The sequence below is a fragment of the Camelus dromedarius genome, chromosome 18, assembly GCF_036321535.1.
Source record: "Camelus dromedarius isolate mCamDro1 chromosome 18, mCamDro1.pat, whole genome shotgun sequence".
Lineage (NCBI taxonomy): Eukaryota > Metazoa > Chordata > Mammalia > Artiodactyla > Camelidae > Camelus > Camelus dromedarius.
The window spans coordinates 10,794,931-10,811,706 of NC_087453.1; the positions used below are offsets into that span (position 1 = coordinate 10,794,931).

Consider the following 16,776-nt stretch of genomic DNA (forward strand, 5'->3'; position numbering starts at 1 on the left):
CAGCTGGGCTTCACCAGTCTGGTCCTCACCCCTCCCCCTTGGTGGTCCTCTCCTTTGGGTCATTTGATTGTAAGTCTGTTTTTTGTGGTGCCTATAGACTGATTAAAGAAACCCACTCACATAAGTAAGTAGATTGAATGCCAACTTTTGGTGCCTTTTTTAATGGCCAAGGTGGACCCAGGTGCATGGGGTGCTGGGTGTCTGGTCATGTAACAAGGGTGCACAGTTCCAGGTACCACACGAGAAGTGTCTTCCTCGATAATTTAGCACCTTTTCCACTCATCTTTATTCTCTCCGAGCATGATGCCCTACTGTGCTCCAACCAGCTGTTGTTAAATCTCCTCAAAAAACCAAAATAAGTTGTTCTGCCTCGGTCCTTCGCAGACGCACAAATTCAGGGCGGTAGGCGGTGGCAGGACTCTGATCGTCTGTGTTGGGTGGAGTCGGGGGCGCGGGGAGGTGGCTTCCAGGGGAGCAGGTGCAGATGGAGTTGGGGGATGCTTACGGTCGCTGGAGGCAGGCTGGAGTGCTAACCGTCCCTTCCCGTTGCCTTCCCTCCCCAGACCATTCCCGGAGCAGTAAGTCCAGTTGCTGGAGCGGCAGCGATGAGAAACGAGGGTCCACCCGTTCTGAGCACAACACCAGCGCCAGCTCGAAGAGCCTCATCCCGAAAGAGTCTCGGCTGGACACCTTCTGGGACTAGGGACAAACTGGGACAAAAGCCACCCACCCCATGGAGGAAAAAAAAACCAGACACCAGGAAAACAGAAGACAGCAAAGAAATGTGAGACAGGAGGACAGCTGGCTTCAGGCTGGAGGGTGCCAGCCATTCGGACTTGGCCTGGGCACCTGGACCGAAGGGCCGCCCACACTACGTCACGTCCAGCATTAGCCTTGACTGAGGAACTTCGACCCACGTGAAACCTATGCTTCAGATGTAAATAATGTATAATCTGTGGATGTCATCGAGCCTAGAGTACCTTCCCCTTTTTATATTTGTATTGACTTTAACTTATAAAAAAAAAAGAGAGAAAAACAATTAAAAAAAAAAAAATACACCCAACAACAAAAAGAATGGATGTTGGAGAAGGGACGTCTGCCAGCCCATCTGTTACCGTGTGTGGAGAGGGCATGGGGATGGCTGTGGCACGCGGGTCCCCATCCTGGGACGCCCGGGGGTTAGCCAGCCACTTCCACTCATACGTCTGTACCCAGCACAGTAGGACCTGGAGTTCCCGGCACAGGTGCTGTGTGATCATGGCCACATCCCACCCAGCCCTTGGCCCCTCTCAAATACTACGTTACTGTGTTATCAAAGGCAAGCTCTCTGGACCAGAAGGACACATGGAGGAGCTCGTTTATTTTATGTGATTTCCGTGATGACTCTACTCATAGAAAAGGGAAAAAAAGGAAAGAAAAAAAAAAAAAAAAAGCCAACGTCCTTGTTTACAGAAGATCAAATAGAAACAAGGCCGGCTCAGCTCAGTGGCCGAAGCAAAGAACATACAAAACGTGTTAAGAGTCAGAAGCTCTGAAACAAAGAGAAATCTTTCCTTTGCTTTGTGGTTCCTTTCAACACACTCACACCCGCTTGGTAAGAGATGGCCGTGCTTCTCGGAGGCAAGACCCCAAAGGCAAGACGCACGCAGAGGACATTTGAGTCTGGGATGAAGCATGTATGTATTATTTATACGATGGAATTCCACGTTTTTATGTAAGCATGACACAGAGGCAGTGTGAGAGGGAGCAGGCATCGCCCTGCTGTCTGTTACACTACGTAGTACCATTTTGTATGTTGTGTAAAACAAGAAGCTTTGAACAAAGCAAACAGGTGATGTATGTATATGAGAAAAATTAATTGTACGATATCATTCCAGTACCTTTTGTTGTACATTTTAGTCTCGTTTACTTTCTCTTCACTGTTGATAAGAGGATCCTGGATGTACAGTTTCCAGCTAGTTCCCCATATTAGAGAAGAAATAAAAAAGAGAGTATTAGAGGAAAATGGGAGAGAAAGAACGTTTGTGAATTGCAGTTGTCAAAACAAAACAAAAAAAAATAGCCTAGCTGGCCTTATTTGTGAAGCATAATTGCTTTTAGCATATGGAAGTATTTTTTCACATTTTCTTTGTATAAAATTTGTATTAAACTTAAATATCTTTTTTGATGATGGTGTTTCTTTGTGACTGAGCCAGTGAACTCACACGGTATGCTCTTTTGGGTTCCCCCCACCCCCAGTTTTTTCAGATTCTTCACCTTTTTTTAATTAAACTGTTTTGGAAAAATGGCTTGGTTGTCCTCGAATTTGCAGTTTTCCCTTTGGTCCGGATGGCTGCGTCAGGTTTGCATGACCAAACACAGGAGACGGGGCCACGAGGGGTCGGGCACCTCTCCTTGGGTGGTGGGCACGTTGTGAATAAGGGCCCTCGGTGGGCGCTTTTCCTGGGAAGTCCATTTCCTTGAAATTTACTGACAGGCAGAAACAGAAGGGCAACCCTGGGTCAGTCTTGGGGAAACAGCGGGAGGGGAAGGCATTTTCTTTCTGTGGCCAGGAGGGTGGCCTGCACTGATAGAGGGTGACCAGGCACACCCTGGTCATTCTATCTTCATGTGTCATCTAATGATTTTCATCATTTTTTGATGATGTTTCAACCATTTAGACATGTAAACACTATTCTCAGCTCAGGGCTGGACAAAAGCAGGGCAGGAACTGGGTTTGGCCTGTAGGCCATTGCTGAGCAGAGCTGGGAAAGGAACAAAATGGGGATCTTACAAGAGCTCCTTTGTTCCTCTTTGCAGGGGGAGGGGGCATCCTGTCATGTGGAAGGTGGCAGTGCAGGTCACAGCCCCCCGTTGACAGACATTCAGGTGGCCTGCAGACACCAGCCACGGCGAACAGACCTGTAGGACCCTCGTGTGCGAGTCGTGGGCTATATGAGGGACCCGTGAGTGTCATCCCAAGTGACTGCACCTGGGGCTCAGTGAGCGGCCAGGTAAGAAGGGAAGGACTTGGAGGTTCCAGACAGTGCAGCCTTACCCCTGAGTTTAGTCTGGGTCAAGTATTCTCAGATGCCCAGTGACTCTGGATCTATGAATGAGGAGGAGAGGGAGGACACCATGCGGTCTGCCCAGGTCCTTGTTCCCTTCTCAGCGATGGGCGGGCCCAGGGCAGGGCGGGGCTGGCACAGCCAGGGGGGTGGGTCCTTTAATACAAAGGGGTAGCCTTTAATATAATCAGACACTATCGCCACCTGGTGGCCCGTGTGTAGAACTGCAGCCCCCAGGGACGGAGCTGGACCAAGGGGAACTGGTGGAGGTTTATTCTGGCAACCAGCTGCTTACTAAGCATCTGTGTGAACCAGGCCCTGGGGACACAGCCTCTGTCCTCATCCATCAGACATTCTCACTGGAAAGCAGTCACGTGCATATGATAGAATCCTAAGTGGAACAGACTGCTGAAGATAAATAAGCAGAGTGCGTAGGGGAGGTAGATGGTGGAATTGGGGATGGCCTATTGGAGGAGCTGGCTTTTGAAACCTGAAGGTGGTGGGTAGGGGTAGGAAATTTGGTTTATTATTTTTTTTAATGGAGGTACCGGGGATTGAACCCAGGACCTCGTGCATGCTAAGCACACACTCTACCACTGAGCTCTACCGTCCCCCTCAGGGCAGTGGTTCTTAATGCTGGCTGACTGTTAGGAGCACCTGGGAAGATTTAAAACAAAAGACCAATAAATGTTCAGACGTCACCCTCCCCCAGATAATGACATCTGACTCTCTGGGATGGGGCTTGGGCTTCTGTACTTCACAAAGCTCCTCAGATGGTCCTGATGGGCTGCCAGAGCTCAGAGCCACTAACCTGGTTGGAAGAACAGCTCAGGTAGAAGGAAGAGCGAATATAAAAGGCCTGAAGGGGGGGGGGGCCCTGGCATCTTCCAGGAAGAGAAGGAAGGCCAGTGAGGCCAGAATGGAGGGATTCGGGGTGGGGTTGGGGCTGATGAGATCAGAGAGGGAGACAAGTCAGGGGTCCAGCTATGCTCCCACAGGATACTGGAAGCCAGGGTGGTATTTTTGTTTTTAACAGCTTTACTGAGATAGAACTCATATACTATAAATCTATCCATTTAAAGTGTATAATCCAATGATTTTTGGTATATTACATTATTAATTTTTAAAAATGGTAAAATGTATGCGACAAAATTTGCCCTTTCAATCATTTTTAAGTGTACAATTCAGAGGCATTAGTCAGAGTTGTGTTTTGAACACGTAAGTGTTTCTTTACTTCAGCATTCACAGACCACCTTCATATGAGGGTACATCAGGACACCACCTATATTATTACTTACTTTCTTTAATCCAGTGAAACAAAAGTCACTCATATTCCTTCTAGCGTCACCGGTGTAGGTACGTTGTCCTGCATGCTGAGCTTTGCTGAGGGATTTCTATGCTGGAATCTTCTGGTCTTCATGATAACTCCACGAAGCAGGCCCTAATCAGAGTCCCACTCTTCAGAGGAGGAAAGTGACTTGCTGAAGGCCACACAATAGGTCCATGCCAGGGGCAGGATGCAGACCAGTCTGCCTGACACTGCCCCAGAGTGTGGCAATGTGGTAAGTTTACAAAATGCCTTCCTGGGTACCTTCTTCCTGACTCCTCTCAACTGCCCATGGGGGTGGATATTAATCCACTCTTTGTACAGGTTGGGAAACTGAAACTTGATGTTTAAATGTATTTAGAGCGGGATCAGGTTTTTAGTGGCAAACAACAGAATCCACTCTCTGTAGTCTGAGCAGAAAAGGAATTTATTAAAGGATATGAAGTGACTCCCCGATCTCTGGGAGGGAGGGCTGGAGAGACGGCCATGAAGCAGTATCCAAATTACATTGCAAGAACTTCTGTCACCTTCTGTTACCCCTGGGCCCAGACACTGCAGCTCTCACTAGGGATGCTTGGAGTTCAACCGCCTTCTTGCTAGGTTGAATTTCACACATCAGAATCCATCTCTATTGCTTTCACCTGTGGGTGTATCGGGATGGGCTAAGCCTCGGTTCCACATGTGTATCTGATCGACTAAATCCACGTATCATTTGGGTGTATTTGATTGGCTGAGCCTAGGTCATCTGGATATATCTGATTGGTTGAGCCAAGGTCACATGCTTACAGTCTAACTGCAAGGGAGGCTGGGAAAGTGAGATTCAGGCTGCTTCTGGTGCAGACTGGTGGGAAACTGTCCAAACAAAAGGCCTTGCGTTGACAAAAACGTTGACAGGCACCCACCGCAGAATTGTCCAAAGTCTCTGCCAGTCAGGTGAGTTTTCCAGAGCAGGCTTCTCCCAGCTAGTTAAAACAGGAGGGCTTAGTAAGCCAACTGGTCTGTACTCTGTACTGTGGCAACTGGGCTAGGCTGGGACTACATTTCCCAGAATCCGTTTCCAAATGGTTCCCAGTTAGAACTGACCAAGAGAGCAACTCTGGTGGGATTCTGAAGGCAAAAGGGAGGCGGCAGCCTCTACTCTTGCAGGGTCGCTGCGGTCTGATGTGTCAGACAGCTGCAGGCGTGCCAGCAGGCACCAGCGTGCCCTTGCTGTCCTCGGGGCTGCATCCAGGTCTTTCTCCTGACTCGGGGGCATTAGCCCCTGGCCTGTCACCGGATGCTCGGCTGCAGAGGTAATGGTTCCCCTTCCGTTTCTCTATTGGTGCCCCTCGGCAGCCTCACTTTGGCGGCTCGAAGCACCTCACGGCCTCTCAGATTGCCTGGTTGGTGGCTCCAAAAGTCCACTCTCAGACCTCACTTCCCTACCTCCTCCCACATCTATTGTATAAGGTCTAATTCTCATCATAAATTACTTACGCTAAACACATGGGTCAGATCTAGCTGCTTCCCTGATTGGGTGTGACTGACGTATTATGAGTATTTACAGAATCACAAGGAGCACTGAGGAAGCCACACAGCAGGACTGGGCACCTGGGGAGCCACTGTTGCCGCGGAATTCTAAACCGGTATTTTCCAAACAATGGGTCATGGCATGGGTTTAGTGGATTGCGTCTTGTAAAAAGAAAATAGAATAGGATGGAAAATAACTATGATGTGTCACAGTCTTCTGGGTCGGCATCGCTTTGTGAAACATGTTTTATTCACACTCATACAATATACACACCTGTATTTATCTGCACACACGTATGTCTATGTTATACTGGGTCTCGATGTGATCTGCATTTCGTTTTGTAGAGTGACCAAAAAGGGGGCTTACAAACAAAAAGTATTGCTCATGTCTGAATGCGTTCAGTGCTGGCAAAGGATCTGCGAGGTGGGCTCTCTTGTCACCCCCATTTTGCAGCGGAGAGAGCTGAGGTTCGGGAAGGGGAAGTTCCCTGAACACGCAGTAAAAGAAAGAGCTGGGCCCGTTTTGGACCCTGAATGTTTCACTGGACAGATGCTGTGGTCTTGTGTGAAGGATGTTCTCAGGACCCCCTTTGAAGCTGGCTGACTTAGGCCTCCAAGGATGTCCACCTTCCCCTTCCCGCTGATGGTCCCACGGCCCCCTCTCTTCTCCTGACCCCAAGGCCCACGTCTCAACCATCATGCTCTCCCTCCTCTCCAGACAGCGCCGTGCGTGGTCGTGAGGACGGAACAAGTGAGGGCAGGTCAAGGGCTTAGCCCAGCGCCTGGGACGCAGTAGGCGGTTAGTGAGTGTTAGAAGCTGGGCTTGTGTTTGCTGCGCCTCATTCAACCACACTGGTGGCCAGTAGGATGCAAGGGCCGAGAGAGCGAGAAGGGCTGGGCCTCTGTGGTCCTGATACCCGTGGACTGGGGTGGGGGCCGCACAGGCCAAGAGACACCCCCGCCCCTACAGCCAGAGCTCACCGAACACTCATTTTTGTCTGGATATAAAAATAAATCTCAACATTTTTTCAGGCAGTTTAAACTGTCTTTACAACGGTGTTGTTCAACATTCGAGCAGCTACCTTTTAACGTTGGGCTGAGGGCAGGAAGAAGTGTTTCCCCACCCCTGAGCTTGCTGGTTACTCTCAAGGCCATCATGCTGTTCTCTGCTGGGATCCCCCTCGTGGCCACAGCGGGGCAATTAATCCTTAATTCCCAGGCCTGAATACACCCTCGATGGCGCTGCCATTTCAGGGAAGCAGTCCCCAAAGTGAGGCCACGGCCTGATGGAGATGCTTCCGGAATCCTTGCAGTGTTGTTTCCTGGCCTGACTTCAGGTGGCACCTGTGGGCAGCTGGGGCCAGCGGCGGGGTCGCACTGCCCTCTTGTGGCCACCAGCAAGCATAGCCTCACCGGCGCTGGGCTGGTGTTGTCACCACGGCTGACAGTGCTCTGGGGAGAACGGTTGGTCGAGGGCTCTCAACTCAGATTCTCCTTTACCCAGAATGAACTACAAATCCAGGCAACATCCTTGAAGCATCTCAAAATCATTGTGAGTGGAAGAAGCCAGGCCCCGTATGGGACACTTTATAGGAGCCTGTAGATCAGGCCAAACTATCTGGGCAACAGAAATCAGGACAGTGGCGCAGTGTGGGTAGAGGCTGAGACACTATCTGCCCTCCACCCCTTCTGGGGGCCTGGAGGATCCCAAAGCAATGGGTCATGGGATTTCTCATGAACTCGAAGATATTTTCTAGTTCTGTTTTACAATCTACACACAGTTCACTGCACAAAGCTCTAGTGTGTATTGTGGTGTATTTTCACACATGATTACACTTGGGTAACCTCCATACAGATCTTTCTCATCATCTGGGTCTGAGCTCAGATGTCCCCTCCTTGGAGGTGACCAGCCCGCCCATAGCGCCCTGCCGCTGTTCTGATGATACTGCATCACCTCAGTGTCTCCTCTGGATTCCAGCCAGTGTCTGGGGAGGAGGCAGTCTCTGTTGGTGACAGAGAAAGGCCATGTGGTGTATTCTGAGAGTCAAAATCTCACCCAACCCAAAACCCCACAGCATTCACCCCTGGACAAGCCCAGGGGCCCGTTTTGGACCCTGAATGTTTCACTGGACAGATGCTGTGGTCTTGTCTGAAGGATGTTCTCAGGACCCCCTTTGAAGCTGGCTGACTTAGGCCTCCAAGGATGTCCACCTTCCCCATCCCGCTGATGGTCCCATGGCCCCCTCTCTTCTCCTGACCCCAGAGTGGCTCTCGGGAGGGGACTTGGGTTGTGGCTCAGGCGGGAAAGCAATCCTGGGACTGGGGTGTGGAAAGGAAGTGCTCCCGCCTGCGCACCTCCTGCCCATCTTCCGAAAGACGAGGACGGGAGTGGCAGAGTCTGCGTCTCATGGGTCCTTTGCCTGCTTGGTTCCCAGGCTTGGGCAGCCTCATCCGTTTTCACCTCTGCTTCCCGAAGTCAACAAGAGCCCTGGTGGGTGGGAGAACTTTGCTTTACTGGAGCGGAGGAATTGATGTAGCACAGCTGCCCTGAAACTTGATAGGGTCCCCCGATGAGAACCACCAAGACCCCACTGCTGGCAGTGGTGACTCAGTGGGGGTGAGGCTTCCTGGGATGAAGCAAGAACAAGTCCTGTGATTTCCAGACGAATCTTCCTCAGCCTTTGCACAGACACCATGAGGCCTGGGGGCAAAGGGTGAGTGTTGCCATTTGGGGGAAACTAGCTAGAAACAAGTCTCCAAGGGCAATGGACTATTGACAGAGAAGTTTCCAGAACTGACATCTGACCTTTAAGATGTTTTTACCGTAAACCATTTGCAAAGTTCAATATATGAGTAAGGCCTTCTCCCACTTGTCATCCATGTGTCTGATAGTCCTCGGTGGGCCACTGCTTTTACTGTCCCATATATCCTTCCCATATTTCCTTTTGCAAATACTTCTCATTTTTTCCTCCATTTTTACACAAAAGTTGGCCTGTGCCACATGTTCTTCTACAACTGTTCTTTTTCACTTAGTGTTATGTTTAGATCTTTCCAAATTCATCCACAGGGACTGGCCTTGTTCCTTTTTGTGGCTGTGTAATATTTCACTCTGTGGGCATATTATCATTTAAATAGTCCACTACTGATGGGTATTTGGGTTGTTTTCATTTTTTTGATTACAAATAGTGTTGTAGAAAGTAGCTCTGTACAGAAATTTCTTACCTACGTAAATGTATGGGTTGATAACTTCTCAGAATTGCTGGGTCAAACTTACAAATTGGATAAATATTGCCAACTTTACCTTCTTAGAAGTTATGCCAATTGCAGCTGCCATTAGCAATGCAGGAAGGGCCCACAGCTCCACCAGTACTGAGTCATGAAGCTTTCAGATTTGGTCAACCTAATGTGAAAAACTGTATTTCAGTGTATTTGCATTTCTCTTAATATGAGTGAGATTATGCATCTTTTTATGAGTTTAAGAACCAGTTGTATGTTTAAAAAATATAGAATGTCTGTTCACGGCCTTCATCCACTTTCTATCTGGTTGTTGGCATATTGTTTATTTCTAATAGCTCTTTATATATTAGGAGGATTAACTTTTGCTCTTGTCTGTGATTTGAATTTCAATTTGACTTTTGTCTTTACCTATGTTTCTATAAGTTTTTTTAAGGTGGTCAAATTTATCAATTTTTTTTTGTAAGGACAATGTCTTATTCAAATTTGTGTCTGTTGTGCCTGGGACACTGCCAGTGCATTGTAGATGCTCAATTAGTATCTGATGAACAATGCCCACTTCAGTAGTTGGTAACATGAGTGATGGATTTCCTGAGTAGAAATCTGAGCCCATGTGACATAATACTACTACTAATACTATTTATTATGTGCTATATAAGTTGAGATATTTTTGGCTGCAAATAACTAAGGAAGAACCAATTCAAAATATTTAAACCATAAGGACATTTGTTAACTCGCATAATAAATTTAACCTATCTTTCCTAAGCAATTATCCTTTTAAGAATTAAGCAATGCTTTATCAATGGAAATCTTTGTTGAATTACTCCCTTCACAGCTTCTACTCCAAGCATATGGATTATTGCCTGCGAGAAAAGCCAAATTATAGGAAACAGAGTCCAGGGGTAGAGAGAAAGAGATTGAATTGAAAAAAATTTAAAGACACTTGAATTCTGCATTTGGGGTGGTGGTGATGAGGGGAAGGTCTGAGATCACACATTTCCTGAACCTTTCAGTCAAGTAAGCCAAACTTCTGTTTTTTAAGTTGCATTGATTGTGTTTATGTCATTTGCAATGGAAGAAATCCGAATGGTAGCTCTCTGACTTCTATAGCCCTTGACAGGCGAATACCTTTAGCCCCAGAGACTGACCTGAAGACGTCTCTGGTTCTCTATCCTTCTGCTGAGCTGGCCAGGAAATCTGGAATCATGCTTAGACTTCTGGGAGGCCAAGGGATTTTGTTTCCAAGTCCTGCATAGTTCAGTTACTCTACTTCTAAGAGTGTTCTAGAGACTGCAAGATACTGCTGGGCAAATGGTGAAGGCAAGCATCCTGGGGCCACTAAATCTTAGCCACCCATCTACCCATCTATTTATCCATCCATCCATCATCTGACGTTCATTAATTGCAGTCTCTGTTACAGAATGAGAAAGACTGTCCTTGCCCACTGGCAGCCGTGATTGATCTAGAATTGAGAATAAAACACTTACCTTACAGACTGCGTACTGGCAGAACCAGCCTTCGACATTTAGTCAACACAACAGAAAAGTAGTTGGCCACCTAGACAGTTAATTTCAGGATTAAGGGGCAGGTCTATTTCACCCCACCCCAAACCTCTTCCTGCGTGAACAGCTGACAGTGCACTATTAGTGCCTCTAATGGAAGCCCACTGATGTAAAATTTCTTTTTTATGAGTAATTTACTCTTTGTCAAACTCTAAACAGAATTCTTCCTGACAGCAGGTTTTGATGGTGACAGGAAGGGAGGGCTGGATAGAGTGTGATTACAGGTAGGTGCCTGAGAGGCAGGGGTACCAAACAATGGGGAGACAGGATCCAGTAGTGTTCAAATCACTGACTCCTCAAATGGCTCTGCTCCAGTCTCTTTCTCCACTCCAGCCAGAAGCCAATTCATCCAGTTAAACTCCTCCACTCATTCTGGAAGAAATCTACGTTGGCAGATAATAGTAAGGCTGACCCAGATATTTTAGGCAACTCTAGGGATTCTTTATCTCCATTTAAGCATCCATCCATCTAACCATTACATCTTTCTCGCATCCACGTATCCAACCATCACAGTATTACTATTCATCACCCATCACCCATCAATCATTCCATCCATCTACCCATTCAAACCTCCACCCATTCATTTACCCACTCACTCACCCACTTAACTATTTATCCATCTTTCCATAAAACCATGCAATTATTCATTCATCCAAACAACAATCCATCCATTTATTTCACCATAAAACCATTCAGTCATCAATTCAGTCATCCATCCAATCATCCATCACTCATAATCTATATAGCCATCCATCTAGTCATCCCAACAGTTATCCATCCATTTATTCATCCATTGTCCAATCACCTAGCTAGTCATCTACCTTCAACTCACTCAAGCATCCAATCACCTAACCAATCATCCATCCATCCACCCACCCATTTAACCATGCATTCATCCATTTGTCCAAATGTCCATTAACCCAGCCAATTACCCATCTAACTATGATTCTAATTATACTTTCATCTTTCCTTCTACCTCATCTATAATGGGATTCCAATTTATGTCAGCATCTACTCTGTGGACTGATTCCAAGAACAGTACTCCGTGCTTGATTCTGAGGAAACAGAGATGAAACCAACAGTACCTGCCCCCAGGGAGCTCAGAGTCGTGTGTGTGGGTGTGTGGGTGGGTGGGTCTATCTCACCCTTGGTGATGGTTTTCTATCTATCAGATTCTAGCTCTGAGACTCCAATCATCAAGTCATCTGTCATCTCCACTGACATGGATGCCAGCCAATTGGTGACCCTGGATTTCACCAACATGAACAGAGGGAGGAGCCTATACTTATGCTTAGCATCCAATCAAATGGATCCATGCTCTGCTGTAAGTGGGCAGCAACAGAGCTCAAGATGTCCTTAGAACTTCTCCAGATGTTCCTCGCAGTCCCCTACACTGGATGGTTCATCCACTGGAAAATTGGCATGAAAGTCATTTTTCATCTCAACCCCGATCTCCAATTCTTTTAGTAGTAGCTCACTGATTCTTCCTTTGGGGGACTCCTCCTCAATTTTCTGCTCACCCTAAATCCAGTTCTATGGGTAGCTCATGACTCAGTTTGGTCAATGATACACAATCCTGGGGCTTTTGCTAGAACCGCTGTGTCTCTCTCTGACAGTATGGTCTTGCTGAAAGATTCTTAAGAGTCGTATTTGCCATGCAGGGAAGAGCCTGCCTGAGAAGTAAAGCCACACCGGAAAAAGTAATTTGATCCTCTGGATCCAGCCATGCCTAAAGACAGATATCACCTAAAGTTCCTGGAGACTTTTTTTTCTTTGGCTTAAGCCAATTTGAGTTGGGTTTTACACTCCTGCAACTGAAAAATTTCTGGAAAAGACCAACACATTTGGAAGCCTCAAGAGCGGTAATTATGTAGTGACACTCGATCCTACTTCAAAATGTAAACGTGGTTTTATTAATGCCTTTTTCCGTCACAAAGTACTGCCTCCTCCCAGGGTCCCCTCTTCCTAGAAAACAAGATGGCAGCATAAGGCACGTGCACTGTCCACATGACATCAGGTTAAGTCATTAAAAACGAAAATGAGCAATGGCCCTCCCCACGGCCCCGAATCGCCTCCCTCACTGTGTTGAAAGAATGATTGTCCCCCCACAAAGCACAACTTGGGGCAGAGAGGCTTAAATTAGAACTGCGCACTGCCCCACATGCCAGCTTAGAAAACAAAAACCAACGACTAAGAAAACCAACAACACAGGTACAAGAGCATAATACCAGAGTAATGCAATTAGTCCATAAATTAAAAAGGAAAAAAAAGAAAAGAGCTTGTCCCCTCCTCACCGCCAGTCCTCCCCCGAGTCAGCAGTTCCTTGCTTTTGTTCTGTGAGTCTTGTAGAAAGGTCTGGTCTCCAAGCCAGCCCTTTTCCCCAAAGTTAAATATTCCAAAGCCATTACTGGGTACTCTGTTTCTCAGGACTGAAAGGACAGCTTCTGACATGGTCACCAGACACGTCCTCTTGGCTGGAGGGGCCCAGCCTGGTGTCCAGCATCTGGCAGGGAGGCGGAGGAAATGAGGGGTCTGGGTGGGTGGGATGCATCTGTGATGGCAGGTGGCGATGCAGCCGGTTCTGCTATAAATACTCCAGCTCCAGGGCGTGCCTCAGCGCCTCCAGGTCTGCGTGGCAGGATATCCGCCAGAAAGGCATGTTGTGCTGAAACACAGAACAGCAGCCGCGTGGTTACAACCCTGCCCCGCGCCTCCCACAGCCCCTGGATCCCAGGCTCATGGTTAAAGCTTTAGGAGACATCACCCTGAGTCAGTATAGCACGCGGGTATTTCCCACACTGGAAGGCACAGAACACGGTTGGTAGAACCCTATGTGGTCAGTACCCACTGGTCTGGCCATCATTTCTATTCCTTTGAGCCTGTTCTGATCAGCTTATCCTGCCCTGTTGGACACGTGGACTGTTGGATCCTCTCCCCTCTGTTGGGACCAGTGTGGTCTTAGGCGGTGCGTTGACAGGGAATTAAACCACGCAGTGAGAAAGCTGTATCTTCTTTGAGGGGGCGGCAGTGTAATTAGGTTTATTTACTTATTTATTTGAATGAGGTACTGGGGATTGAACCCGGGACCTTGTGCATGCTAAGTATGTACTCCACCACTAAGGTGTACCCTCCCCTCAAAGCTATTCCTTCTTAAACTGTGTTCTCAATCCTGCTACTTCAGGAAGAAAGTCTCAGCTGGCTAGGCGTGACTGTGTCCTCACCCCACAACTCCCTAATCTCCATTTGAGCAGACAGGACTGGCCCCAGCCAGAAAGTCTTTTTACCTTTCCCTTTTCTTTACGGCAGGTGATGCTTGCTCTGTTTTACTGTCATGCTATCAAGTTTTCAATCTTAAATAGAAGTAAGTTGACTGAAAGGGACACCTCAGGTAGACGGCAGTACAGGCAGCAGGCAGATATGGCAAACGCTGTGACTGGTGTAAAAGAAGGCTATGCTGATCATGGAAAGAAATCGCTCAGGTGGGGGAGAAATCTGTGAAATAATCCATAGTGTGAGGGTTAAATGTTTGAGTGCCCTTTGCAAAGCTCTGTTCTACCATCACTAGCTAGGTGACCTTAGAAGACTTTGCAGCTTGTCTGTTAAAATGGGAATAAAATTTGTTGTATCCTTTGTCTATTTTATTTTGCAGATGAGGAGAGTGAGGCACAGAGAGGTCCTGTCTGGCTCCAGAGAAAAAACTTGACTCCATGTTTATCACTGGAAAATTTAATCATTGGCTAAAGTTGTTGCCTGTCCAACATCCATCCTCCTTTCTTTGTACTACCAGAACGCTGAATTTGGCAGCGCTGCGCCATGGAGGTAGGGGATAAGTTATGATTGTCTAAGTGAGCTACGACAACCCCAACACTGTTTGCCAGGAATCTGTCCTGTATCCCTCCTGACTTGTGACCTGTTGAAGCCAATGAGGAAGTTGACTGGGGACCTCTGGGGAAGATTTTTCTCTATGATTAAAGAGACACCTGGGAACTCCTTCCTTCTTACTTTCCCTTTTTATTTGCATGCTGACATGTTAGTATGTGATGCCTGGAGCTGTGGCAGCTGTTTGGAGATCATGAGACCACAAATCAGAAAATAAAAGGCCAAAGATGGTTAGAAAGGTAGAGCAAAATGATGTCAAGAGATGCTTGGTGAATTTTTGACTTACCAAAACAACCTAGGATACACCTACTTCTAATCTTGTCAGGTGAGCAAGTATTTAAGTCACCATTACATAGGTTTTCTGCTTCCCGCAGTTAAAAGACACTGAACCTCCTTAAGACAGTCATTGGCCTTCAATTATTTACTGAGTGAACAGAGGGTGCTTCATGAACATACAGATGCCCAGAGTTCTTATGGTGGTTCTGCTGCCCCATGAGGTTCTGTGCCCACAGAGTAGAAACTATATAGGCGTCTTTCTGGTCCCAGGAGCACAAAAAACCCTTTCCTGCCTCTGGGGGCTCCACACCTATTACTCTGGCAACTCTTTGTGTCATTGTTCATCTCTATCTTTCTGGTCTGAGGTAGGCAAATGGTAACAAGTCCCCCAAAGGCATCTACATCCTAGTTCCTAGAACCTATGACGATGTGAGTTTACACAGCTAAAGGGGTTTTGCAGGTTTAATTAAATAAAGGATCTTGAGACAGGGAGATTACTCAGAGGGCAGGGACTTTGTCCGATTGTCCACTGCAGTGTCCCCAACAGGGCCTTCTGCACAGGTGGCACGTATGCAAGGGGCTCTTACCAGAGTCACAAATAATAAATTTGTAGGTAAGAAGTAATAATTTCATCTCTTGGTAAGTGCTTTGATGAAACAGAACAGGACAGTAGGGTAGACAGCAGTTAGGGGGAGGGTGTCTACTTTTGATAGCTGGGTCAGGGCAGGTCTCTCTAGGGGGTGACATTTAAGCAGGCCCCAGAGAATAAGAAGGAGGGGGCTGTGCCAATGTGGGGCGAGGTAGTCGAGGCCGAAGACACAGCAAGTGCAAAGGCCCTGAGGGAGGTTTGAGCTTGGAATGTCACGTTCATTGCTGCCTTTTGTGGCTCCTGGTGCACAGTGGGTGCTCAAGAAATATTCATGAAAGGAATGAAAAGAGGACGGGAGGGAGAAAAAGAGGGAAGGTGAGTTTCTCCAGCAAAGCCCTCAGTGAACACGTCTTTTTCTCTTTTGCTCAAAGGAAGCAGAAAACTATCTCATGGGCAACATATGCCAACTCTTTAATGCTGTTCAGCTCCCTCGCCCTCTCCTCACCCTGACCAAGCCTCTCATTCTCTGCAAAGATGGATTCTGGTTGCCGCCTGGCCAATCCAGTCCCTCCTTAAAGAGTGTATTTCATTTTTCTGGGAGGAAATGAGTGAAGGGGAAAAGACCATCTCAGCTGCCTCCCTCCCAGGCCTGGTGGCTCCAGAGTGGATTTATCACTTGCGGAGAGACAGAGACAGATGACCCACTAAGACGGAGATATTAACACTGTCAGCTGAAAACAGTTGAAGGCCTGGGTTCTGTCGCCGTATTTCACGCAGCTCAGGTGTCCGGCGGCCTGGGCTAATGAGTCGCATCCGTCAGGCTGGCAGAGCTGCTGGCTCACAGAGCCTGTCACTAATGGGCCGCTTCAGACACTGGCAGGGCCTATTAGGGGAGCTTGGTGTATGTTGGGGGTGTGTGCCTGAATCTTCTTTGTTGGACTCCACTCTCTTCTGACCAGCTTAGGGGTGCGGCCTGACAGTGTTTGAAACTCCTAAATCCACCTCCTTCCCGCCAGACATTTGGAGCAAAACACCCATCAGTTTGCACGTACCAGCTGTGTAGTTTTAGGTAAATTAACTTCGCGGACCCTCAAACGTGTCCTCTATACAATGGAACGGAATGGTACCTGCTTTGCAGGGTTTTTCTGAGGATTAAAGCGATGACGTCAGTTATAAAGCCGTGGTTAAGGCCTGGGGTTAGGTAGGGTGCCAGTCGCAGCCCTGCCACGCGCCAGCTGTGACGGAGATTGCCAGCTGCCTCCCAACACCCGTTCTCCCCTTCACTCTCAGAAAACGCTCCTATTCTTTAAGCTAAGTACCCAGTGGCTGAGAAGAAATGCTACACTTCCCAGC

At 47.6% G+C, this 16,776-nt stretch overlaps 2 protein-coding genes and 1 long non-coding RNA gene across 23 annotated transcripts in view; 2 read left to right on the plus strand and 1 right to left on the minus strand.

Annotated features, from left to right (window-relative positions):
* Positions 1–2,288, plus strand: part of ZMYND8 (zinc finger MYND-type containing 8) — a 107,751-nt gene extending 105,463 nt beyond the window's left edge. For 17 of the 19 annotated variants that reach the window (XM_031433666.2, XM_031433675.2, XM_031433680.2 and 14 more), the window contains one exon: positions 564–805. In XM_031433666.2, the coding sequence (XP_031289526.1) occupies positions 564–703 (140 nt within the window). In that variant the 3' untranslated portion in view covers positions 704–805. Of the gene's footprint in view, positions 1–563 lie in introns of all 19 variants that reach the window. The other 2 variants (XM_031433678.2, XM_064497021.1) reach the window with 1 other exon arrangement.
* A 355-nt stretch (positions 2,289–2,643) lies between these two features.
* Positions 2,644–14,673, plus strand: LOC116147367 (uncharacterized). Of its 2 annotated transcripts, XR_010385027.1 has the most exons (6): positions 2,644–2,993; positions 4,390–4,609; positions 5,921–5,999; positions 11,852–12,003; positions 12,341–12,541; positions 14,329–14,673. It is a non-coding gene; the product is annotated as an uncharacterized LOC116147367 (long non-coding RNA). The 2 variants fall into 2 exon arrangements; XR_010385026.1 differs by lacking the exon at positions 5,921–5,999 and having other exon boundaries at positions 2,648–2,993.
* Positions 12,570–16,776, minus strand: part of EYA2 (EYA transcriptional coactivator and phosphatase 2) — a 214,808-nt gene continuing 210,601 nt past the window's right edge. For both annotated transcript variants that reach the window (XM_031433690.2, XM_031433691.2), the window contains one exon: positions 12,570–13,344. In XM_031433690.2, coding sequence (XP_031289550.1) covers positions 13,264–13,344 — 81 coding nt within the window. In that variant the 3' untranslated portion in view covers positions 12,570–13,263. The remainder of the gene's footprint in view (positions 13,345–16,776) is intronic.